At 41.6% G+C, this 24948-nt stretch overlaps 1 protein-coding gene and 1 non-coding gene across 2 annotated transcripts in view; one reads left to right on the plus strand and one right to left on the minus strand.

Annotated features, from left to right (window-relative positions):
• SNRNP40 (small nuclear ribonucleoprotein U5 subunit 40) overlaps positions 1–24571 on the plus strand; it is a 37542-nt gene extending 12971 nt beyond the window's left edge. Inside the window, exons 5-10 of the mRNA XM_049774913.1 lie at positions 8164–8286; positions 12503–12623; positions 16144–16226; positions 17688–17749; positions 23175–23278; positions 24452–24571. Coding sequence (XP_049630870.1) covers positions 8164–8286; positions 12503–12623; positions 16144–16226; positions 17688–17749; positions 23175–23278; positions 24452–24501 — 543 coding nt within the window. The 3' untranslated portion in view covers positions 24502–24571. The remainder of the gene's footprint in view (positions 1–8163; positions 8287–12502; positions 12624–16143; positions 16227–17687; positions 17750–23174; positions 23279–24451) is intronic.
• On the minus strand, positions 8328–8434 carry LOC126012950 (U6 spliceosomal RNA). Its single transcript, XR_007497291.1, has one exon. It is a non-coding gene; the product is annotated as a U6 spliceosomal RNA (small nuclear RNA).
• Positions 24572–24948: the final 377 nt, after the last annotated feature.

Raw genomic sequence — 24948 nt, forward strand, 5'->3', positions numbered from 1 at the left:
ATCAAGGGAATCCAGATAGGAAAGGAAGAAGTCAAGCTCTCACTGTTTACAGATGACATGATACTCTACTTAGAAAACCCTAAAGACTCTACCAAAAAGCTTCTAGAAACAATAGACTTATATAGCAAGGTGGCAGGCTACAAAATTAACACACAAAAATCAATGGCCTTTCTATATACCAATAGTAATAAGGAAGAAATGGACATTAAGAAAACAACCCCATTCACAATAGTGCCACACAAACTCAAATATCTTGGAATCAACTTGACTAAAAATGTGAAGGATCTATACAAAGAAAACTGTAAAACTCTGCTCCAAGAAATAAGAGAGGACACGTGGAAATGGAAACATATACCCTGCTCATGGATTGGCAGGATTAACATCAAAAAAGCAGTACTCCCCAAGGCATTATACAGATTTAATGTGATCCCTCTAAAGATACCCATGACATTCTTCTAAGAAGTGGATCAGGCACTTTTGAAATTTGTTTGGAACAATAAACACCCTAGAATAGCTAAAGCAATCATTGGGAAAAAGAATATGGGAGGAATTACTTTCCCCAACTTTAAACTTTACTACAAACCAATAGTTATCAAAACAGCATGGTATTGGAATAAGGACAGGCCCTCAGATCAGTGGAATAGGCTTGAATACTCAGAAAATGTTCCCCAGACATCCAATCACCTAATTTTTGATAAAGGAGCAAGAAATCCTAAATGAAGCAAAGAAAAGCCTCTTCAACAAGTGGTGTTGGCACAACTGGCTAGCCACTTGCAAAAAATTGAACTTAGACCCCCAGCTAACATCATATACGAAGGTAAAATCCAAATGGATTAAAGACCTCGATATCAGACCCAAAACCATAAGATATATAGAACAACACATATGTAAAACACTCCAGGACATTGAGACTACAGGCATATTCAAGGAGGAAACTTCACTCTCCAAGCAAGTGAAAGCAGAGATTAACAGATGGGAATATATTAAGCTGAGAAGCTTCTGCACCTCAAAGGAAATAGCACCCAGGATACTAGAGCCACCCACTGAGTGGGAGAAACTATTCACCCAATACCCATCAGATAAGGGTCTAATCTCCAAAATATACAAGACACTGACAGAAATTTACAAGAAAAAAATCATCTAATCCCATCAAAAAATCGGAAGAAGAAATGGACAGATACTTTGTCAAAGAAGAAATACAAATGGCCAAAAGACACATGAAAAAATGCTCCACATCACTAATCATCAGGGAGATGCAAATCAAAACAACTATGAGGTACCACCTCACACTACAGAGAATGGCACACATCACAAAGAATGAGAATAAGCAGTGTTGGCGGGGATGTGGAGAGAAAGGAACTCTTATCCACTGCTGGTGGGAATGCCGTCTAGTTCAACCTTTATGGAAAGCGATATGGAGATTCCTCCAAAAACTGGAAATCGAGCTCCCATACGATCCAGCTATACCACTCCTAGGGATATACCCTAGGAACACAAAAATACAATACAAAAACCCCTTCCTTACACCTATATTCATTGCAGCACTATTTACCATAGCAAGACTCTGAAAACAACCAAGATGCCCTTCAACAGACGAATGGCTAAAGAAACTGTGGTACATATACACAATGGAATATTATACAGCTGTCAGGAGAGATGAAGTCATGAAATTTTCCTATACATGGATGTACACGGAATCTATTATGCTGAGTGAAATAAGTCAGAGAGAGAGAGAAAAACGCAGAATGGTCTCACTCATCTATGGGTTTTAAGAAAAATGAAAGACATTCTTGCAATAATAATTTTCAGACACAAAAGAGAAAAGAGCTGGAAGTTCCAGCTCACCTCAGGAAGCTCACCACAAAGAGTGATGAGTTTAGTTAGAGAAATAACTACATTTTGAACTGTCCTAATAATGAGAATGTATGAGGGAAATGGAAAGCCTGTCTAGAGTACAGGCGGGGGTCGGGTGGGGGGAAGGGAGATTTGGGACATTGGTGATGGGAATGTTGCACTGGTGATGGGTGGTGTTCTTTACATGACTGAAACCCAAACACAATCATGTATGTAATCAAGGTGTTTAAAATATAAAAAAAAAACTTTTAAACATAGAAAATTATTGACGTGTTTGAATTTTGGTTTGGGGCCACCTGATGGTACTCGAGCATCATTCCCAAGTGTTGCTTGAGTGTAACCATGTGTGGTGCTAGAGATTGAACAAAGGTTGGCAGTATACAATGTAAATACCTTTTCCCCTGTGTTATCTTCTGTCTCTAATGAAGGAGAAAAAAAAATCATGTTGCTTTTTAGTTGTCAGAATTCTAAATAGGAAGCAGTGTTTTTTTAATGATCCATATATTTTCAGCCACGTAGTATTTTAAACAGTCATACTAATAGCTTTTAAATTATTTTTGGTGAATTCCTTTAAAAAAAGAAAGTGAAATCTAATATAGCTATATAAATTGTTCCTTTTCATTGCAGTATAATCCTCAGGGCACTACAAAGACAAAATGGAAAGGGTATTTAGGTTAGAGGTAGGGTTAGATAGATGATTGTGGCTTATCATGTATGTCAGAGCTCCACTGAGATGGGGAGAACATCTACACAGGAGAGCATTAGTACATTGCAAGGAGTAGGAGATGACTAGAGTAAAGTAGCAAGCTATGCAACACAGGATAGGTGTTTCCTTCCTATATTGGAAAGGAAAAGGTGAAGAAAGGTGAGCATCCTCACCCTGGCAAAGTAATAGGACTTTCACATTGATGATAAGGTTTCAGAACCTGAGGTAAAGCTGCCCACACATTAGGGAAGTTTGAGGTAAGGATCAGCATGACATCCCTGAACAAAGATAGCTTAAACAAGGATAACAGAGTCAGAGCTGAATAAATAGGGCATTCACACAGAGAGTCAGTGTGGTGAAAAAGAGGTACACATATGGTCAACCTAGAAGGGAAATGAGTATGAACATAGAGAGGACATTCTTAGAAGGGAAGGAGAAGATGAAGAATTTACTTTACATACAAGTTTGATAATGAAAGTAAATTTCATAGCATCAGATAATGAAGTTGCCAATACAGGGGAAAAAAAAAAAAAAAAAAAAAACCTTTCATTATCCCCATGCCATAGCGAGCTATGGCCCTGAATTGTCTGGCCTTTGTCAGTGAGCTGCATGCACTGACTCAGGTCATGCTATGCAAAAAGAAAGGTTTTCTTTAGCAGTAGTGTCTGATGATACTGAAAGATTTGCATGTTTGGATATGTAGGTATTAACCATTTCAGGGAGCCATTCTGTGAGAGAAACATTTAGCACTTTAATCATAGTTTTACTTTCATGATATTCTATTTGAATAATCAAAACTTTAGTGTGAATCAGTGATAATTTATATAAATGACTTGTTGAAAAGTAAATTGCTGTGATAAGCTAAGTGAAAATTCAAATTTTTGAGGCCAGAGCAGTGGCGTAAGTGGTAAGGTGTCTTTCTTACCCAAGCCAGGAGTGATTTCTGAGCACATAGCCAGGAGTAACCCTTAAGCATTACCGGGTGTGGTCCAAAAACAACAAAAAAAGAAAATTCAATTTGGGGGGGGGGGTTTGTTTGGTATTTGGGCCACACCTGGTGATGCTCAGGGGTTACCCCTGGCTGTGTGGTCAGAAATCGCTTCTGGCTTGAGATATGGGATGCTGGGGGATGGAACCTCAGTCCGTCCTAGGCTAGTGCAGACATAAAATTAACAATTTTTTTTTGTTTTGGGTCACATCCAGCAGCATTCAGGGGTTACTCCTGGCTCTGTGCTTAGAAGTTGCTCCTGGCATGCTCAGGAGGCCATATGGGATGCCAGGATTTGAACCACTGTCCATCCTGTGTTGGCTGCATGCAAGGCAAATGCCTTACCGCTATGCTATCACTCAACCCCTAAAATTAATAGTTTTTAAAGAATTTAATAAAGAAAGAAGAGGGGCCGGAGCGGTGACTCAGCTGTAGGGCGTTTTGCCTTGCACGCGGCTGACTTAGGACAGACTATGGTTCCTCCCTTTCTCCCCCACCTGTGTTATATGGTTCCCCGAGCCAGGAGTAATTTCTGAGTGCATAGCCAGGAGTAACCCCTAAATATCACCAGGTGTGGCCCAAAGATAAAAATAAAAACAAGAAAACTCAACTTTCAGTATATAAACAAGTGGTAAAAGAGAATTTAAAATTAGTATTTTTATATATAATTATGTTGGTGTACCTTTGTATATAATGCCTTACTACCCACTGAGAATGTTTAGGAAGACTACCACCTCAGAAGCAAAAACAAAAAACAAAAAAAAAAAACACATCATTAGTAAGTTCTTAGACTATTAATAGCTTCTACTAAAAAGAAACAGGACTCTTATTACAGTCCCGGGCAAAAAACGTACAAAATGAACCTGGAACATCTTGTGAAAAAAATACTTGTCCAAAGAACATCTTGATCAAATGACCAAACTGAATGTACTGATACTGAGAAAAATCAGACTGTGAGCCATTTGATAATCGAGCACAATGAAAATGTATCATCATTGAAAATGTAGTGTTTGGGGCCAGAGAGATAGCATGGAGGTGAGGCATTTGCCTTGCATGCAGAAGAACAGTGGTTCAAATCCTGGCGTTCCATATGGTCCCCGAGCCTGCCAGGAGTGATTTCTGAGCCTAGAGCCAGGAGTGGCCCCTGAGCACTACCAGGTGTGACCCAAAACCAAAAAAAAAAAAAAACGAGGAAGGAAGGAAGGAAGGAAGGAAGGAAGGAAGGAAGGAAGGAAGGAAGGAAGGAAGGAAGGAAGGAAGGAAGGAAGGAAGGAACGGAGGGAGGGAAGGAAGGAAGGAAGGAAGGAAGGAAGGAAGGAAGGAAGGAAGGAAGGAAGGAAGGAAGGAAGGAAGGAAGGAAGGAAGGAAGGAAGGGAGGGAGGGAGGGAGGGAGGGAGGGAGATGTAGTGTCGAAGTAACATCAGACAGTGGTGATCCTGCCAAAAATATGTAACTTGAAACTAACCATGAGGAAATATCAGTCAACCATAAATTAAGAATTTTTTTACATTTGATTTTAAGAAATGTCAAGGTTATTAAATTCATGGAAAGTCTGAGATATTTCTCTGGGCTTTAGAAGAGTACAGAAGCATAATAGTTTCTTTTCTTTTGTTTTTTTTTTTTTTTATTGGTTTTTTGGCCACACCCGTTTGATGCTCAGGGGTTACTCCTGGCTAAGCACTCAGAAATTGCCCCTAGCTTGGGGGGACCATATGGGACGCCGGGGGATCGAACCGTGGTCTAGCGCTTGCAAGGCAGACACCCTACCTCTAGCGCCACCTTGCCGGCCCCTCATAATAGTTTCTTTAGTGTGCAACAAAAATAATAGAATTTGTAACGTGATGTATAAAAATACAGAATTTTTGCATGTAACTTTATTTTTTGGTTTTTGGTTTTGGGATCACCTGGCAGGCTCAGAGGATGCTGGGATTCGAACCTTCTACATGCAAGGCAAATGCCTTGCCTCCATGTTATCTCTCTGGCCTTGTAACTTTTTAACTACACTTTAGGTAACCTGCTTAACTATTTTGATAGCAGGGGCCTGGGGAGCGATTGGGCTACATTCAGCAGTGCTTAGTATTTACTTCTGGCTCTCCACACAGGAGTCACTCCTCTTGGTGTTCAGGGGAATATTTGCAAGGCCAAGGATTGACTGGGTTCAGCTGCAATGCAAGGCAGCTGTCTCCTGAGTTTTTAGTCTTTATTAAATCCTTTCCCCTCCCCATTCTGTCACTTGTGCTTTTGATGTCATGCCTAACATATGCCTGAGAACAGAGAGATAGTACAGTAGTAAGGCATTTACCTTACATATGGCCAACATAATTTGATCCCTAGCATAACATATGTCTTCCAATCCCACCTGGAATGATCCTGAGTACTGAGTCAGGAATTAGTCCTAAGTACAACTGGAATTTTTTGCTAAATCCAAGTATTCTTAGATTTCTTTTGTTTTCTTTTAAGAATAGTGTAACTTTCAGGGCCTGAGAAATAATACATTGGATTAGAGAAGGCACTTGCCTTGTATGCAGCATACATAGGTTCCATCCCCTGTACCACGTGCGGTCCTCAAGCACCACCAAGAATGATCATTGAGTGTAAAGCCATATATGAAAGATCGTTCTGTGCAGTGATCATTGAGTGTTAAAGCCACATATGAGAGAGATCATTCTGTGTAGCTCTCTCTTGCTCACACACTTTTTAACTTCACTCAGAATGATACACTCCATCCCTTCATGGAGCAGTAAATTACATGACTTTATCTTTTCTATGGTTAAATATTATTCTATTGTTCTTGTATGTACTTTTTTTAATGCAAGTTGCAGCCCACTGATGAATTAGGGTCTGCAGTAAAAACATTGGTCTTAAAAAATATTAGTCTAATTCTGACTATACAAATTAGATTATAGTCTAATTCTAAATATACAAATTTGGCAAATTGAGGACTTCTACTCTAAAAGCATATTGATTAAATTTATTTAAATTTTGAGATCCAGTCTGAAGCAATAGCACAATTGATAGGGTTTTTGACCAAATTCAATCCCCGCCATCCCATATGATCCCCCAAGCCTACCAGGAGTGATTTCTGAGCACAGAGTCAGGAGTAACCCCTGAGTGCTGCTAGAAGTGGCCCAAAAACATAAATTAATTAATTAATTAATAAAATTCAAAGTCCAGAGAGATAACTCAGCAGGCTCAGAGGACCATATGGGATGCCAGGGATTGGACCTGTGTCAGCCACGTGCAAGGCAAATGTTCTGCTTGCTGTGCTATCACTTCAGCCCCAGATTCATTCTTTTCGTTTGTTGTTTTGTTCCTTTTTTTTATTTAAGCACCTTGATTACAAATATGATTGTATTTGGGTTTCAGTCATATAAAGAACACCCACCTTCACCAGTGCAACATTCCCATCACCAGTGTCCCAAATCTTCCTCCTCCCCATGACGCCCCACCTGTATTGAGACAGGCTTTCTACTTCCCTCATTCATTCACTTTGTTAAGAGAGTTGTCAGTGTAGTTATTTCTCTAACTGCACTCACCACTCTTTGTGGTGAGCTTTCATTTGTTTTTGTTTTGGGGCCACACCTGGCAGTGCTCAGATGTTGCTCCTGGCAGGCTCTGGAGGACATATGGGATGCTGGGGATCAAACCTGGGTCTGTCATAGGTTGCCATGTGCAAGGTAAACGCCTAAGCGTTGTGCTATTGCTCCGGCCCGAAGATTTTATAAAATACCCTTTCCTCTGGGGCCGGTGAGGTGGCGCTAGAGGTAAGGTGCCTGCCTTGCAAGCGCTAGCCAAGGAAAGGACCACGGTTCGATTCCCCAGCATCCCATATGGTCCCCCCCAAGCCAGGGGCAATTTCTGAGCGCGTAGCCAGGAGTAACCCATGAGCATCAAAAGGGTGTGGCCCGAAAAACCAAAAAAAAAAAAAATATATACCCTTTCCTCCATTAAAAAAAAATAAGAAAGGCTTATCTGAAAATTAAATCAAAATTATTTGCCCTCACAGTCTTCAAATTGGTAAATTATCACTTACCATGATGTTTCAGTTGACCAGACAAAATATCTATTTTTTAAAGTTTTTGGATCACACCCAGTGCACAGTGGTTATTCTCAGCTCTGTACTCTGGAATTATTTCTAATGGTGATCAGGATGTGGGGCAGTGGTAGGAGTTAACCTGGGTCAGGCACATGTAGGACAAGGGCAATAGCTGCAATCTTTCTCCAAACCCTGTCCAGATAGATTTTTATCTAGGTCCCTAGTAGAGATATATTCATTGTCGCTTTAGACTTAGGCATGTGCCATATGGGCTGGGGGGAACACACCTGGTGGCACTCGGGTTATTCCTGGCTCTGTGCTCAGAAATTGCCCCTGGCAGGCTCCGGGGACTATAGGAGATAGTGGGTATCAAACCACCGGCGGCACTCAGGGGTTACTTTTGGCTCTGTTCTCAGAAATTGCTCCTGGCAGGCTCGGGGGACCATATGGGGGGAATGCCAGGATTCGAACCACTGTTGGTCCTGGATCAGCCGCTTGCAAGGCAAATGCCCTACTGCTGTGCTATCTCTCCGGCCCCCAAATTCTTAATTTTCTATAGATTCTCCTCCTCTATTTCAGCTTTGGGACATCCGGAAGAAAGCAGCCATCCAGACATTTCAGAACACCTATCAGGTATTAGCTGTGACCTTCAATGACACAAGTGATCAGATTATTTCTGGTGGAATAGACAACGATATTAAGGTATGTTTGTTATTTTCTCTTTCACTCATCTTTTTTTTTTTTTTAATATGGAACGCTTCACGAATTTGCGTGTCATCCTTGTGCAGGGGCCATGCTAATCTTCTCTGTATGGTTCCAATTTTAGTATATGTGCTGCCGAAGCGAGCACTCACTCATCTTTTTAAATGGGCGAGTGGTTGATTTGAACTTAATACTAAATAAAAGGAAATATATTGTATCCTGTTTTTTCCTTCTCTCATTATTAATGTTCCGTCAGTAGTTGCATTGTAACTTATATAAAAGACATCAAATACCAGTTTATGTGAAATGTAAAGTACAAAGCCTCTGAAAAGCACAATAGTACCTAAAAGACATTAGAAAACCTTTTTTTCTTTTTTCTTTTGTCATGCAAAGACTCAAACCCTGGCCATGGAAACCCTTATTTTAATTGGGTCAGTCTAACAAAATAGAAATATACTAATTTGTGACTCTTTAGCCATCATTTCACTTTTTAGTATTAGTATATTCAATAAATTAGTAAATACCAATCAGGCCTAATATAAAAATTAAATTATTGGGGCCAGAGGGACGGTGATTTGAATCCCGGCATCCCATATGGTCCCCTGAGCCTGCCAGGAGCGATTTCTGAGCGTAGAACCAGGAGTAACCCCTGAGTGCTGCCGGGTATGACCCAAAAACGGAAAAACAAAAAAATTAAATTATTGGGGGCTGGAGCAGTAGCACAAGCAGTAGGGCATTTGCCTTGCACGCAACTGACCTAAGACGGACCATGGTTCCATCCCCCGGCATCCCTTATGGTCCCCAAGTCAGGAGCGATTTCTGAGCTCATAGCCAGGAGTAAGCCCTGAGTGTGACCAGGTGTGGCCCAAAAACCAAAAAAAAAAAAAAAAAAAAAAAATTAGATTATTAAGGGATTAGAAAATACAGTAATTAAGGCACTTTCTTTTGTATGCAGCCAACCTGGGTTTTATTCTCAGCATTTGGACCCATGAGCATCGCAGTTGACACCTGAGTATCACTAAAAAAGAGAGAAATTAGGTTATTGAGACCAGAGGGAATATAGGGGTTAATGTGCTTACCTTGTACACAGCTTTCCCCGATTTGACCCTGACATTGCAGGTGGTTGACGAGCACCACCAGGAATATTCTCTTAAGTGCTGCTGAGTATGACCCAAAACATCCAACCCTTCTCCCCCCACTAAAAAAAAAAAAGATTGTTATATCTATTAGACTTTATTTCCCTATTGTATAAGTGTGAGAAATGGAGTCAACAATAATACAGTGAGTAGGGTGTTTGCCTTGTATGCAGTAGCCGACCTGGGTTAGATTTCTGGTATCCCATATGGTCCCCCAAGCTTATCAGGAGTGATTCCTGACTGCAAAGCCAGGAGACCCTGAGCACCAGGTGTGGGGGGAAAAAAGTGAGGAAGAAATATGGGACAATTAGAATTATATCTTACCTCTGTTTAGCAACTCTCTTTTCACATTTTAGTGGAGTATACAGTCTTGGACTCAGAAAGATTCCTAATTGTCCTTGGGAATTCATTATCAGAAATAGATTCAGAGAATGTTTAACCTGTAAGGGACTTGAGACATCTAGTTCGTTATTTTTAGATGATTATAATGAAGTACTAAAAATTTTACTGATTGCCAGAATCACACTGAGACCATCACTGATTGATCAAGCCAGGGTTTCCTGGATACAATGAATGCCTTCCAACTTGGAGCTATCTCTATAGCTCAGCAATTACCTTGTAAGTTCATAGTAGTTTACTAATCTTGAGCACTTGCTTGACAAATTACAGTACAGATATACTGCATTTCAAGGTATCCTGAAAAAGCCTAGTTTTTGCTTCTCTGTCTTAGAAATTTTGACAATTCTAAGGGAACAACTAGTGAATGGTAGCTCTTTAAAAATTGAGGGGGCCTGGGTCCAAAGAGACGACATGGAGGTAGGGCATTTGCCTTGCATGCAGAAGGACGGTGGTTCAAATCCCGGCATCCCATGTGGTCCCCTGAGCCTGCTGGGGGCGATTTCTGAGCATAGAGCCAGGAGTAGCCCCTGAGTGCTGCTGTGTGTGACCCAAAAACTAAAAATATAAATAAATAAACGAGGGGGCCAGAGAGATAGTACGGCAGGTAGGGAGGGCACATGCCTTGCATATGGCCTACCCAAGTTCATATGAGCCCACCAGAAGTGAAGAACCAAGAAAGGAACAAAACTGAGTTGAGGTGCCGGAGAGATAGCATGAAGGTAAAGCATTTGCCTTTCATGCAGAAGGTCATTGGCTCGAATCCCGGTGTCCCATATTGTCCCCCGTGCCTGCCAGGAGCAATTTCTGAGCATGGAGCCAGGAGTAACCCCTGAGCACTGCTGGATGTGACCCAAAAAAACCACCAAAAAAAATTTTTTTTTAAATATCTGAGTTGAAGGCACTAAATATCTCAGCACTGAGCCATGAATAGTCTCTCAGTACCACTAGTTGTGGCAAAAAAAAAAAAAAAATGTGAATTGGTAAGGCCAAGGAGATCGTTCAAAAGGATAGACTACATATTCCCTAAGATTGAGTTCTGGCACTGCATGGTCATTTCTACCCCATATTACTGGGTCCTGGCACTGAACCAACTCTTGAATGTTGCTGATCGTGGCTTCCAGTCCCCTGAACACCACCAGGGAATTCCTGCCCCAAAAAACTCAAAATAAATTAAATCTGAGGAGCCAAAAAAAGTAGATCAAGTGGTAATAACTGCCTTGAGATAACAGGCTGCAAGTTCAATGCTTAATACTATCCCACATTACCAAGTGTCGTCCTGATGGGCAGCCACTGTAGTCCTTAGAACTACAACTAGTGTGTGAGCCCAAAACATGACAATGAAGAGGAAAAGCAAACATTTTTTTGTGTTGACAAAGCCAATGCACATGCTTTGCAAGTTCACTTCTATACTGCATGGTTCACTGAGTACTGAAAGGAGTAGTCACCAAACACTGTCAGGTGTGACCCAAAACTGCATCCAAAATACTTTTTGAGTTCAACAAATTCTTTGTATGTTTGTCAGCAAATACCCAATTCTTTTTTCTTTTTGTTTTTTGTTTTTTGTTTTTGGGCCATACCCGGTGGTGCTCAGGAGTTACTCCTGGCTCTATGCTCAGAAATCGCTCCAGGTATGCACGGGGGACCATTTGGGATGCCAGGATTGGAACCAACGTCAGTCCTGTTTCGGCTGCTTGCTATCTCCAGCCCCCAAATAACCAATTCTTAGTAACTTTGTTGTTTTTACTAGAAATAAGATTAGGAAGTTAGAGAAAAATGGAAATAAAGAGCAAAATGTACCTCTGTGCTATACCTTGATGGTCTGGTTGTTTGTGATCTTGAGCTGTAGTCAGAATGGGAGTTTGGTTAATTGGGAGGGAGGCTTCATAACTGCTCAGGAGATCTGGGGGCCTCACTGGCAATTCTTAGACAACCTTGCCATGGCACAAGGATCAAACCTAGCTAGGGTTCCCAAATACAAAGTATGCACTGAAACTTTTTGAACTAACTCCTTGGTTCCTAAACTTTTCTTTCTACTGGACATTCACGGGTTCATATCTACCCAATTATACATATTAACTTTGACTCATTTTTCTAAAGATGGGATTTTGTTTTCCTCTGATAAACAGTCTGTATTTTGGGGCTGGAGAGATGGCATGGAGGTAGGGTGTTTGCCTTGCACGAAGAAGGATGGTGGTTTGAATCCCGGCATCCTATATGGTCCCCCGAGCCTGCCAGGAGTGATTTCTGAGCGCTGCCGGGTATGACCCAAAAACAAAAAAAAAAAAAAAAAAAAAAAAAAAAAAAAAATATATATATATATGTATTTGTATTTATAGTAAAGTAATAAATAGCTTACTTACACCCAGATTGAGGGAGACGGTAAGAAGGTATGTCTGGGTTAGAATTCTATCTCCACATTCTTTTTTTGTATTGCTGTTTTTTGGTGTTTTTTTTTTTTTTTTTTTTTTTTTTTTTTAAAGACTGGGTTATCATATGGGATGCCCAGGATTAAACCAAGGTCCACTGCTTGCAAGGCAAGCACCCTATACCACTGTACTACTATCACTTCAGGCCTCACACCCAGATTAACAAGGTTATAATTTCTCAAGGCAGCTAACTAATTATTCTATTGTTTTGCTATTTCACTTTGATTTCTTAGAGCAAATTTTTTGGTTTTGCAGGTTTGGGACTTACGCCAAAACAAGCTAACCTACACCATGAGAGGCCATGCAGATTCTGTGACTGGCCTGAGTTTAAGTTCTGAAGGCTCTTATCTCTTGTCCAATGCAATGGATAATACAGGTAACTTAAGTTAACACTAGAACGGAAATCTTACCCACTGTTCAAATCAGTGTGGATCATAAAGAAAATGGACATTGAGTGCTAGAAACGTGTGCTGAAATAAACGGGACTCTAAGGGAGAGGTGAGCAGCTAAAAATCATTTGGTGATTTATCCAAGACAATGCTCAAGCATTTTTAGACAAAACTTGATCATTTGAGCTATTAATATCTCAGTTTGTGTTCTTTCTGTCCACTAGGTCTCCTCACCCCCACCCCTAAGCATTTGTGTGACAAGAGGTCCTTACATCCTAACATTTTTAATTTATGCAACCTTATATTTTTGTTTTGTTTTGTTTTGTTTTTTTTGTTTTTGGGTCACACCCGGCGGTGCTCAGGGGCCACTCCTGGCTGTCTGCTCAGAAATAGCTCCTGGCAGGCACGGGGACCACATGGGACACCGGGATTCGAACCAACCACCTTTGGTCCTGGATCGGCTGCTTGCAAGGCAAACACCGCTGTGCTATCTCTCCGGGCCCGCAACCTTATATTTTTATTCTTTGCTTTTTGAGTCAAAAAGGAGGATGGGTTTATTATATAGCAAAAAGGAAAATGACTTGTTAAATTATGTTTAATACTAAGGAAGTCTCTCTGTTGTAGACTTGTAGGAAATAAAATACTTTCACTAGGCCAGTCAATAGTATAGCTTGCCTCGCTTGTGGCTAACCCCAAGTTGAATCCCTGACATCACATAGTGTCCTCCCAGCTAACTATTCTGTGCAAGGTAGGCTAAAAACCAAAAAAATATAATACTTTCACGGACATTCATTTAGTAAAAAGCAGTGCCTAAGGTCTAGCAGCAGTGGTCCTCAAACTACATCCCGCGGGCCACATACTGTATTTGTTCCCATTTTGTTTCTTTTTCTTTTTTTTGGAGGGGGGGGGTCACATCCAGCAGCGCTCGGGGGACCATATGGGATGCTGGGATTAGAACCACCGACCTTCTGCATGCAAGGCAAACACCTTACCTCCATACTATCTCTGGCCCCTGGTTTTGTTTCTTCACTTCAAAATAATGGACCGGAGAGATCGCATGGAGGTAAGGCGTTTGCCTTGCATGCAGAAGGTCGGTGGTTCAAATCCCGGCATCTCATATGGTCCCCCAAGCCTGCCAGGAACAATTTCTGAGTGTAGAACCAGGAGTAACCCCTGAGCATTTCCTGGTGTCACCCCCCCCAAAAAAAAAAAAAACAAAAACAAAATAAATAAGATCTATGCAGTGTACATAGGAATTTGTTTATAGTTTTTGTTTTTACTATAGTATAGCCTCCAACGGTCTGAGGGACATTTGTCTTAGAAGTTTGCGGACTGGTCTAGAGCAGTGGTTGGCAACCTGCGGCTTGCGAGCCACATTTGGCTCCTTACACTTTTAATGTGGCTCTTCTGTGTGCCGGGCGTCCGCTCCAGGAGTCAGGACTCTGCTCCTAGCCTCTGTCAGTGTGTGCCCTATGTGACTCTCAAAATCAATTTCAGTCGTGGTTTTGGCGAGATTTGGCTCAGTTGAAAAAAAAAGGTTGCTGACCACTGGTCTAGAGGAATAGTACAAGCCTTGGTGTGTCTGCCTTGCAAGCATGTGGTCACGAGATCAAATCCCATGGGTCCAAAGAGATTGCACAGCAGTAGAGCCTTGCACTCGGCCTACCAGGGACTGACCCAGATTTATCCTGGCATCCTATATGGTCCCCTGAGCCTGCCAGGAGCGATTTCTGAGCACAGAGCCAGGAGTGACCTCTCAGCACCTCCTTATGTGGCCCAAAAAACCCCCAAAAAGATCAAATCCCAGGAGCAAAGGGATAGCACAGTGAGTAAGTGGTTTGCCCTGCATACAGCTGACCCTGGCATTTCTGATGATCCCCCAAACCTGCCAGTAATAATTCCTCAGTGCAGATCCAAGAGTATCTCTTTAGTAATGCCAGGTGTGGTCAAAAAAAAAAAAAAAAAAACAAGCTCAAATCCCAGTGTCCTTCACAGTCCCTCATCCCTGCTGGTTGTGACCCCTGAATTACCTCCAGATACAATCCTCAACCTAAAAAGAAATTAGTAGTTGCCACCACTGAGTGGGTGTTGAATAAATATTGAGTGAACATCTTTACCAAAATGCTAAGTTCTCAATTTGATAGCAAAATTTTATATATAGCTTTACCTTTTTATGTCTGTCAGCTTTAAGAGTTAGTGTTAACTTTTTTGCACTCAAATTATTTGAATTCCTCTACAGTTATAGCTTTAGTTAAAAGCAGCTTTAGTGGGGCCCGGAGAGATAGCACAGCGGCGTTTGCCTTGCAAGCAGCCGATCCAGGACCAAAGGTGGTTGGTTCGAATCCCGGTGTCCCATATGGTCCCCCGTGCCTTCCAGGAGCTATTTCTGAGCAGACAGCCAGGAGTAACCCCTGAGCACCGCCGGGTGTGGCCCAAAAACCAAAAAAAAAAAAAAGAAAGAAAGAAGGAAGGAGGGAGGGAGGGAGGGAGGGAGGAAGGAAGGAAGGAAGGGAAGAAAAGGAAAGGAAAGAAAAAGAAAAGAAAAGAAAAGAAAAGAAAAGAAAAGAAAAGAAAAGAAAAGAAAAGAAAAAAGAACCCTAGGGGCTGAAGTAATATGCAGCAGGTATGGCATTTGCTTTGCATGTAGCTAGTCCGGGTTCCATCCCTAGCATCCTATATAGTCCTCTGACCATCGTCAGGTGAGAGCCCGCCACAAAAAGAAAAGAATTCAGAAAGAAAAGGTTGATTCTCACTTTAGACTTACAGATTTATTGTCATAGTATTCAGTGGTATTTAAATTGTTGCCATCAGGGGCCTGAGCTATAGCACATGCCTTGCATGTAGATGACCTTGGAAGAATGGTGGTCCAATCCCCAACATTTCATATAGCCCCCCCAAGCCTCCAGGAGCTATTTCTGAGCTTATAGCCAGGAGTAACCCCTGAGCGTCACTGAGTATGGCCCAAAAAAACAAAAACAAAAATAAAGCTTTGCTGCTGAATATGACTGAGTTGGCAGAGGAATTACACATACTATGGTTTGTCAAACAGTATCGTGCCCAGCTACTTCTCTGTTGCAAATTTCCAGTGCTGTGTTAATATTTCCCATACTTACCCCTCTCAGCTTTCTTCTATGTTCCTAATTAATTAATTAATGGAACATGAGTGCATTTTATTTTCATTAGAAAAGAAAAATAGGAGTCGAGTTGGATCGATAGAGAATAGGAGCCAGAGTGATATTGTAGTGGGTAGGCCATTTACCTTGCATGCAGCTGATCCAGGTTCAATCCCCAGCATTTCATATGGTACCCCTGAACCTACCAGAAGTGATTTCTGAGCACCACCAGGTGTGGCTTTAAAAAAAAAAAAAAAAAAAAAAACGAAAATAAGTTACCAGCTAGCAATGTACCATATTGGATCAGGAAATGGCATCTATCATTGACATGATACTGATGGTGACCTCAGGAAGCCTCTGATTAATCTGTTGTTTTATTTGTTTGAATATGCAGTGCGGGTATGGGATGTCCGGCCATTTGCTCCAAAAGAGAGGTGCGTGAAGGTATTTCAAGGAAATGTGCACAACTTTGAGAAGGTAAGTTCTGCATGGCAAAGATTTACTATACATTAACTTCAAAGAAATACTTAAGATGGAACCTAAAGAGCACATAGCTGATTACACTTACATACAGCTCACAGTATTTCCTTTAAATTCCTTGTTTATTTGGACATTCTTGGATCAGTGTTCAAGATGAGACCAAGTCTTCCATGTTTGGTACCAAGATGCCAGTAGTCCTTTATCTTCCCTGTAAACAGCTATTAGAACTCTGAAAATAGATCCCTCTGTAAGCACTGTGACCTGAAGAGAACTTTTCCTAAACACTTAAATCCCACTTTAGCTCTTGCAATCTTCCTCATAAATAATTATTTTTTAGGGGGTCTACACCTGGCAGCATTCAGAGGTTACTCCTGGCTCTGTACTCAGAAATCACTACTGCCAGGCTTGGGGGGTTGATTATATAGGATGCCAGGGATAAAACCCAGGTCGGCTGGATGCAAAGCAAACACCCTACCTGTTGTGCCTCCCCCAGATAACTTTTTAATAGAGGCTAGTGTTTTTCTTTTCAGAGCCCATTGAGAGTCAGTTTCTTTCTTTGGGGTGGGGAGTTATTGTGATTGTGGGAACACACCTAGCAATGCTCAGTTACTCCTGGGTAATTCAAAATCACTTCTGGCGGTGCTCGGGGAACCATATGGGGTGACAGAAATAGAACCCCATTCAGCCATTTACAAGCATTTACCCACTGTACTCAGCCCCTTGAGATTCATTTTTACTTTCAAAAGTTTCATTTTATTAAAATGGCTTTATTGCTGTTTTCTTTTAAGATAAATGTAAGATCAAGAAAAATATTTTTTCATTTCAAGACAGAACAAAATTTTGCTTATTGTCAGAGCTGGAGCAATAGTATAGTGAGTAGGGCATTTGCCTTTTACATGGCCAAAGCAAGTTTGTCCCTAGCATACTGACCGCTAATCACTCAGGAGTAATTTCTGAGTGCAGAGCCAGGAGTAACCACTACCACCACCACCACCCCCACCCCCGAGCAATACCAGATATGACCCAAAATAAAAATTTTATTGGCAGGTCCACTTTAATATAAATTAAACATTTTCCACAATTATGGGGGGTTTTGTGGAGGTGTTTGAGCCACACCCGGCAGCTCTCAGGTTACTCCTGACTCTGCGCTCATAATCGATCCTGGCAGGCTCGGGAACCATATGGGATGCTAGGGATCAAACTGGGTCCTTCCCAGATCAGCAGCATGCAAGGCAAACGTCCTACCGCTGTGCTGTCACTTCGGCCCAACAATTGGTTTTTATATGCTATGAAATAATAAATTATGCTGCCTTGGGCCACAGCTATAAAGTAATTGCTGATCTTTCTGGGGAGGATCATTAAAACTGAAGAAACTTAACCTCTCAGGGAGTCTTTAGGCTAACAAAAAAAGAGTTTGGTAGATTGTTGTATTTAATCGATTCCTGTTTGTTATCATAGAATCTTCTGCGATGCTCTTGGTCCCCGGATGGGAGCAAGATAGCAGCTGGCTCAGCTGACAGGTAAGGATTATTAGGTGTGAGGTAAAGAATGATGTTGTTGTGCAAGTATCTTCTTATGTTTAATACATGAAGTGCAGGTACTGAGTTAGAGCAGACATAGAATTATGGCTGTACTCAGATATGAAACTGTGCAGTATGAAGGGTTTAAAGGGCAGAGAGGACAGATACATCATTTCTACCCTTTCCAGGTTCCTTTTATTCCTGGAGGGTAAACAATTGCATTGACTCTATTGGATTCTCCTTGCTATCTGACTCATGTCCTTTATCAGATTCTATTGGACTCGCTTTACTATCACAATAAAATTTAGACTCATAATCTGATTCCAGTTTCCCTTATCTCTTTCTTCTACCATGATTCAGTCCATTCAGTATCCTCCTTCCCCCATCATCACCAGGGGCTTAATTCACTTAGAACGTTCCATATTCATACCTCCTTTTGTGTATTCTCATTCAGATTCTCTTCTGTTACCCAAATTTTTTTTTTGTTTTTGTTTTTTTTTTTGTTTTTTGGGCCACACCCGGCGGTGCTCAGGGGTTACTCCTGGCTGTCTGCTCAGAAATAGCTCCTGGCAGGCACGGGGGACCATATGGGACACCGGGATTCGAACCAACCACCTTTGGTCCTGGATCGGCTGCTTGCAAGGCAAACGCCGCTGTGCTGTCTCTTCGGGCCCCCAAATTTCTTATCTCTCTGATAATCTGCTATCACCTCCATGTTATATCTAAGAACGACATGACCCTCTTAATCCAGTCATTTGTGGAAATAGCTAACTGCTCTTTTATTGTGTTGTAATCACATGTTATACATCTGACATTTTTAGCATTTATTGCGTCTTACACTCAATAAAAATAGTAAGGGACTCCTGCTAATTATTTACTCCTAGGTCTAGGGGAGAGCAAAGGACTGAAGTACATGCATACAGAAGGCTTGTGTTTACTCCTCCACATTGCATGGTTCCCCAAGCACTGTCACAGGTGTCACCCCTTACCCCAAATACCAAGCCAGGTTTTATCCCCAGTATCCTTTTGGTCCCTTGATCCCATAGGAGTAATTCTCAGAGTATTGCTAGATGTGGCACAAAAACAAAAAAAGTTACTTGCTTTTGAAGGTCAGGGAATGAATGGATCTTAGTCATCTGAGCAGACTCCTTCCAGAAAGTTTTTTAAGCTAGTCTAAACACAGTAAATGAATTTGTAGGTCAAGGATATTAGCAGATTTTTACCCTACATATCAGTTTAGCGGTATTGGTAAAGACACTATATTAGGAGTGGTTGAGAGCAGGATCTGGATTCTAGTAGAGAAAGTGTCAGGACTGCTAATAAGGGTTTGGTAGCCTGTGAACTGTATTTTCCAGCTATGTGCTGGGTCAAGAGACTGTAGCTTTCTCCTGTCAGTTAAACTGGCTCACACTTTATGTAATCGGAAACAGAAAGGAGGAATTCTGTCAGAATTGTGTTCAGTATGTCTGTGATAGATAACCAGTGCTTGAGAGTGAATCAGATTGAGTGGGAGTGGTAAAAAAGTGTAGCCAACTTTAGGTTTTGCTCCCCTTGGAGGACATTTAACTCTTCCTCGGGGTTTTGTTGTTTTGTTGTGGTTCCACACTTAGTTTTGGTGGTGTTTATTTGTGTGCTTGGGGGCCACACCCAGCAGCACTAAGGGTTATTCCTGGCTCTGCACTCAGGAATCACTCCTGGCAGGCTTAGGGGACCATGGGATGCGTGGATCGAACCCAACTCCGTCCCGGGTGGGCCACATGCAAGGCAAAATCCTTACCTCTGTGCTCTCTCTCTGGCCTACACACTTGGGCTACTCATGGCAGTATTCAGGGAACTCTGATTCTGGTGTAATTATATGTCGTTCTTTCTCATGCAGTTATGCATTTAGCTGGTTGATCTCTTTATGGCCTTCTTAACCTTTATTAGCCTTCCCATTTTTCTCAATTTCAGAGATTTTCCTGCTTCCATAGTGATTTGAAAAGTCTTTCTTTGACTTGGGCTTTCATCATGTTCAGGTGTTTGGTATTTGTTTTTAGTTTGTTTTTTCCTATTCGGACCCTAGAAACCTCACTTTGGTCACTATTTTCACTTTCTATTTGTAAACAAAGCTGAACATACCAGATTATTTCAGAATTCTTTGTTTTGGGACCATGCCCGATTACGCTCAGGAGTAGGCTATGAGCTCAGAAATTGCTCCTTACTTGGGGAACCATATGGGATGCTGGGGATCGAACCAGGATCAGCCGTGTGAAAAGCAAACACCCATGGCTCCTGCCCATATTTCAGAATTCTTTTTTTATCTTGTTTTGGGGCCACACCTGGCTTGGTGCTCAGGAATTGCTCCTAGCAGGCAGTGGGGGACCGACCATATGAGATGCCAGGATTCGAACCACCTTTGGTCCTGAGTCAGCTGCTTGCAAGGCAAACACCCTTTCATTGTGCTATCTCTCCAGCCCCCATATTCCAGAAATTTTGTTTGTTTGTTTTGGGGTTTTTTTTGGGGGTGGTCACACCCGGCAGCACTCAGGGGTTATTCCTGGTTCTACACTCAGAAATCACTCCTGGCAGGCTCAGGGGACCATATGGGATGCCAGGATTCGAACCACCGTCCTTCTGCATGAAAGGCAAACGCCTTACCACTATGCTATCTCTCCGCCCCCCCCCCCTTCAGAATTCTAAACCATCACCACCACCACCCTTTCTTTCCATTTTGTTTTTGAGGTAACACCCAGCAGTGCTTGTGACTTATTCCTGGTTCTATGCTCAGGGATCAATCACTCCTGGTGGAGCTCGGGAAACCATATGAGGATGCCTGGGATTGAACCCACCATCAAATAAATGTGTTCAGGGCCTTACCAGCTTTACTGTTTCTCCAGCCCCTGCATGGTTTTTCTTCTTAGTAATTTGCATCTGATATGGTTCCTTTCTGCTTTTCAATGACCTCATTTTTTACAAGGAGAGATGTTGGGCCACACTCAGCATTGGTCATTATCTACTGTTCATGCTCAAGGTTTTTGTTTTGGTTTGGTTTGTTTGGGTTGGTTTTTTTTTTTTTTTTTTGAGCAACACCAGCAGCACACAGGGCTTACTCCTGACTCTTCACTCAGGGGTCACTTTATTACAGAAAGCTTGTGCCAGTCTAAACTGATAAGAGGAAGTTGTACTCACTTGAATGGTGGTTTGGGGGGAACCACATAGGGTGTTGAGGATTGAACTGGGGTCAGCCATATGCAAGGTATGTGCACTGTACTATCGTTCTTGGCCCCCTGTGCTCAAGGCTTTCTGCCAGTGGTGCTTAGAGGAGTGTAGTGCTGGGAATCCTAATGAGTAGCACGTGTAAGGCAGGTGCTTTTTTTTTTTTTTTTTTTTTTTTTTTTTGGTTTTGGGGCCACACCCTGTGGTGCTCAGGGGTTACTCCTGGCTGTCTGCTCAGAAATAGCTCCTGGCAGGCACGGGGGACCATATGGGACACCGGGATTTGAACCAACACCGGGATTTGGTCCTGGATCGGCTGCTTGCAAGGCAAACGCCGCTGTGGTATCTCTCCGGGCCCAAGGCAGGTGCTTTGACCATATACTGTCTCTCTGGTCTCTTTGTTGTTTGGCAGTGTTCAGATGTTTCTCTTGATTGGGTACTCACTTGGGCGTCGCATCAATACTCAGGGCACCAGGCAGTGCAGAAATCAAGCTCATACCTCTCTTCCTTTGAGCTGCCTCCTAACCCTCAGTTCAGGTTCCACTGTTTTCCTCCACGCTATTCCTGTAAAATTGTAATAGTGTCTCTGGTCTAGGGAAGGCCTGCTGACGGTTGGTCAGATGTCACAAGTGACCTAGCCAATTTCCCCCAAATCTATAAGCTCTATTTGTTATGTAAGGATCCAGGTTCCTGCTGAATGTTGCCATACCATGGTAAGGAAACAGTGAATCTCTCTAAATTTAGTATCTAATTGGCAACCATGGAGAGTGAGACCTTGAAATAAGCCCTGAGAGATCAGTTCTGCTGACTTTTATGTATCCATTTTTTTCCTCAGAAAACTGCTTTCAGTTTGGCCTGGATTTGGCAAAGAGCCCTCTATTTGCATATCACCTACTTCCTCAAAATCAAGTTTAAGGCCCTTCAACAGACCTATCTAAAACTATGGGAAAACTGGCCAGTCTTTCTGCTAGGAGTGTTTGATTTAGTAGGGCTGTTGACTTCATGTGATTCTGTTTTGATAATAAGTGTATTCAAACAATTGCTGTCATTAGTTCTCTTTACCATGCACTTTCTCTACATTATCTTCCTTCTCTCAACCAAACTGAGTTTACTACGTCTCTATCATAATAGCTAAGGAAAGAGAAGCTCAGAAAAGTAAATAATTATGAAAGGTTACTTAATTATTATTTAACTGCATTGAGTCTTGAACCAAGTTCTTCCTGACTCCAGAGCTCATATATCATAACTGGATTAATGTGGACAGTTTATTTCTTGATGGCAGTAAAGACACTATGGAGAGTTTAAGCATCAGAGCCAAGGAGTCTGTAGAACAGAAGAACTTCCTCTTTCCATCCCATTTTTGGGGGAAACTTAATTTTGTATGGAGCCTTGCCCTTAAGAGCTAAACAGTATGATTAAGAAGTTTTTGGAGGGGTGGAGGGAAAAAAGTTGTTTTTGGAGGGGTCGGAGCATTGGCACAAGCAGTATGGCATCTGCCTTGCGCTAATCTAAGATGCACTGAGGTTCGATCCCCTGGTGTCCCATATGGTCCCCCAAGCCAGGAGAGATTTCTGAGAGCAGAGCCAGGAGTAGCCCCTGAGCATCACCGGGTGTGGCCCAAAAACAAACAAACAAAAAAGTTTCATCAAAGCTTTGCTGCTGAATATGACTGAGTTGGCAGAGGAATTATACATACTATGGTCTGTCAAACAGTATCATGCCCAGCTACTTCTCTGTTGCAAATTTCCAGTGCTGTGTTAATATTTCCCATACTTAACCCCTCTCAACTTTCTCCTATGTTCCTAATTAATTAATGGAGGGTATTGGAGGCACAGTATAGTGGGGTAGGTTGATCCTTGCATGCAGCCAACCTGGATTCAATCCTCAGCCTCACAGTTCACTCCCTGAACACCACCAGGAGTGATCCCTAAGCAGAGTCAGGAGCAATAATAATAAATAAACATGGTAAAGTAGAAATAGCTATATGTAGTTAAAGGGGTCAATTGTAAGATGAAGGATGGAAACTAGAATTTAGGTGGTCAGCAGAATGTAACATACATCGTGATTTATTTAAAATCTGTAAAATGTTAACATGTTATTTCAATTTGTGTGTGTCTTTGTGTGTGCACAAAGTAATTATATTGTCGCTTTCATGTTCCTTGAAAACTCATGCCTCTGCTCTACCTTTGACTCTGGGAAATCTTACCATTTTTCTTATGGTACCTTACAGGTTCGTGTATGTGTGGGATACCACAAGCAGAAGGATTTTGTATAAGTTACCTGGCCATGCTGGCTCTATCAATGAAGTGGCTTTCCATCCCGATGAACCCATCAGTAAGTTTATTTTGACTTTGGGATAGGGGAACTGTCTAAGTAGTAAAGGTAAAAAAATAAAATAAATCTTTCATTCAATTTAAAAGAAAGTATTCCTAGTTCTTTCTTGCTTCAAATCTATGTTTCAGAAAAATTTAGTACAGCACTTGCCTGATCAATCCATGTTTGATCCCTGGCACCACTTATGATCTCCCAAAAACTACCAGGAATAAGCGTTGCAGGGACTGACTCAAAAGCAAACAAATGAAAATTTGTGTCTTCTACTATCTATTAGATAAAAGAATGTTTCTTAACATTCTTATATAAATTGTAGTTTACCATTTTATTGACTAGATAAATAATGGGCCTTGAATTTTTTTTCAAGTATCACAGTGTTTATTGATAGATACAAGTATATAAAATCAGGGCATGAACATGACTTGATAAATTAAGTAGACTTAATTTCAATACTATAATAGGAGGGACCAATTCAAATTCTCACCATTTGTTTCACACCCACAAAAACCACTTCAAGGGCATTAACAATCTCTCGAACTGATCAGTTTTGTGCAAGTAAACCATGTTTCTTTTAAAAAGACTTGTGCACTTGATGGGCCTTGAATTTTTTTTTTTGGGGGGGGGCACACCTGGTGATGCTCAGGGGTTACTCCTGGCTATGCACTCAGAAGTCCCTCCTGCCTTGGGGGACCATATGGGACGCCAGGGGATCGAACCACGGTCCGTCCTAGGCTAGCGCTAGCAAGGCAGACACCTTACTCTAGCGCCACCGCACCGGCCCCTATGGGCCTTGAATTTAAAGAGAAAATGAAACTTATTTGTGCCAAACCTAACAAGCAGAACGCATTTACAAAATAACTGATATAGATACTGAGTCTTCCTGTCTAGAATGGCTGAGGTCTCTTTCTTAGGGTTGACTGATAAAGGGCATAAAGATTTCAAGCTTGGTAATGTGTTTATTTCCCTTAGCACCATTCACCCTTGGTTTTGAGAGGCTTGGACTAAGAAACCAGGCAACAGTTTCCTATGAAGTAGTGTTTGAGCAAAGGGGAATTGAAGCTAAATCCAGTTGCTCTTTCAATATCAGAACTGGCTCTTGACACAAGAGCCCTTGAATACCAAATCTCCTTAAACCTTCAATATTTCCAGTTATCTTCTATGTTCTTTTCACCTTAGTTCTCTCAGCATCAAGTGACAAGAGGCTGTATATGGGAGAGATTCAGTGAAGATTATGGAAGATTCCAAGGCTGCTTGACCTTGAGACTTCGGGCTATGGCATCAAATGGTGCCCAGAACCAGAACTAGCAAGAAATATGGAGGAGGTGTGACCATATCGCAACAACCACATGTATCCCATTTCACCAGGATGAATTTATATTAAACTTCCACTGGCTTCTGAATACCACCTGCCACATTTCAGGGACTATTTGCATATCCCCTTCCCCCCCCCACCCACATCTACCTTGACCCCAGTAAGAGTTCTTCAAAGGGACAGACATTGGTTGGTATATCATTTCCTGTTTCATAATTCAGGTCCAAGATGACAAAGTGTGACTAAAATAGTTTGTTGGGATTTTTTTTAATTCAATAACTGGCTTGTATATTTCTTTTTGTTTCTGAGTCATTTTGTATTAAAAATAAAATAGATGCCTTTTTATAAAAACATATCGATT

Source organism: Suncus etruscus, chromosome 6 (assembly GCF_024139225.1).
Source record: "Suncus etruscus isolate mSunEtr1 chromosome 6, mSunEtr1.pri.cur, whole genome shotgun sequence".
NCBI lineage: Eukaryota > Metazoa > Chordata > Mammalia > Eulipotyphla > Soricidae > Suncus > Suncus etruscus.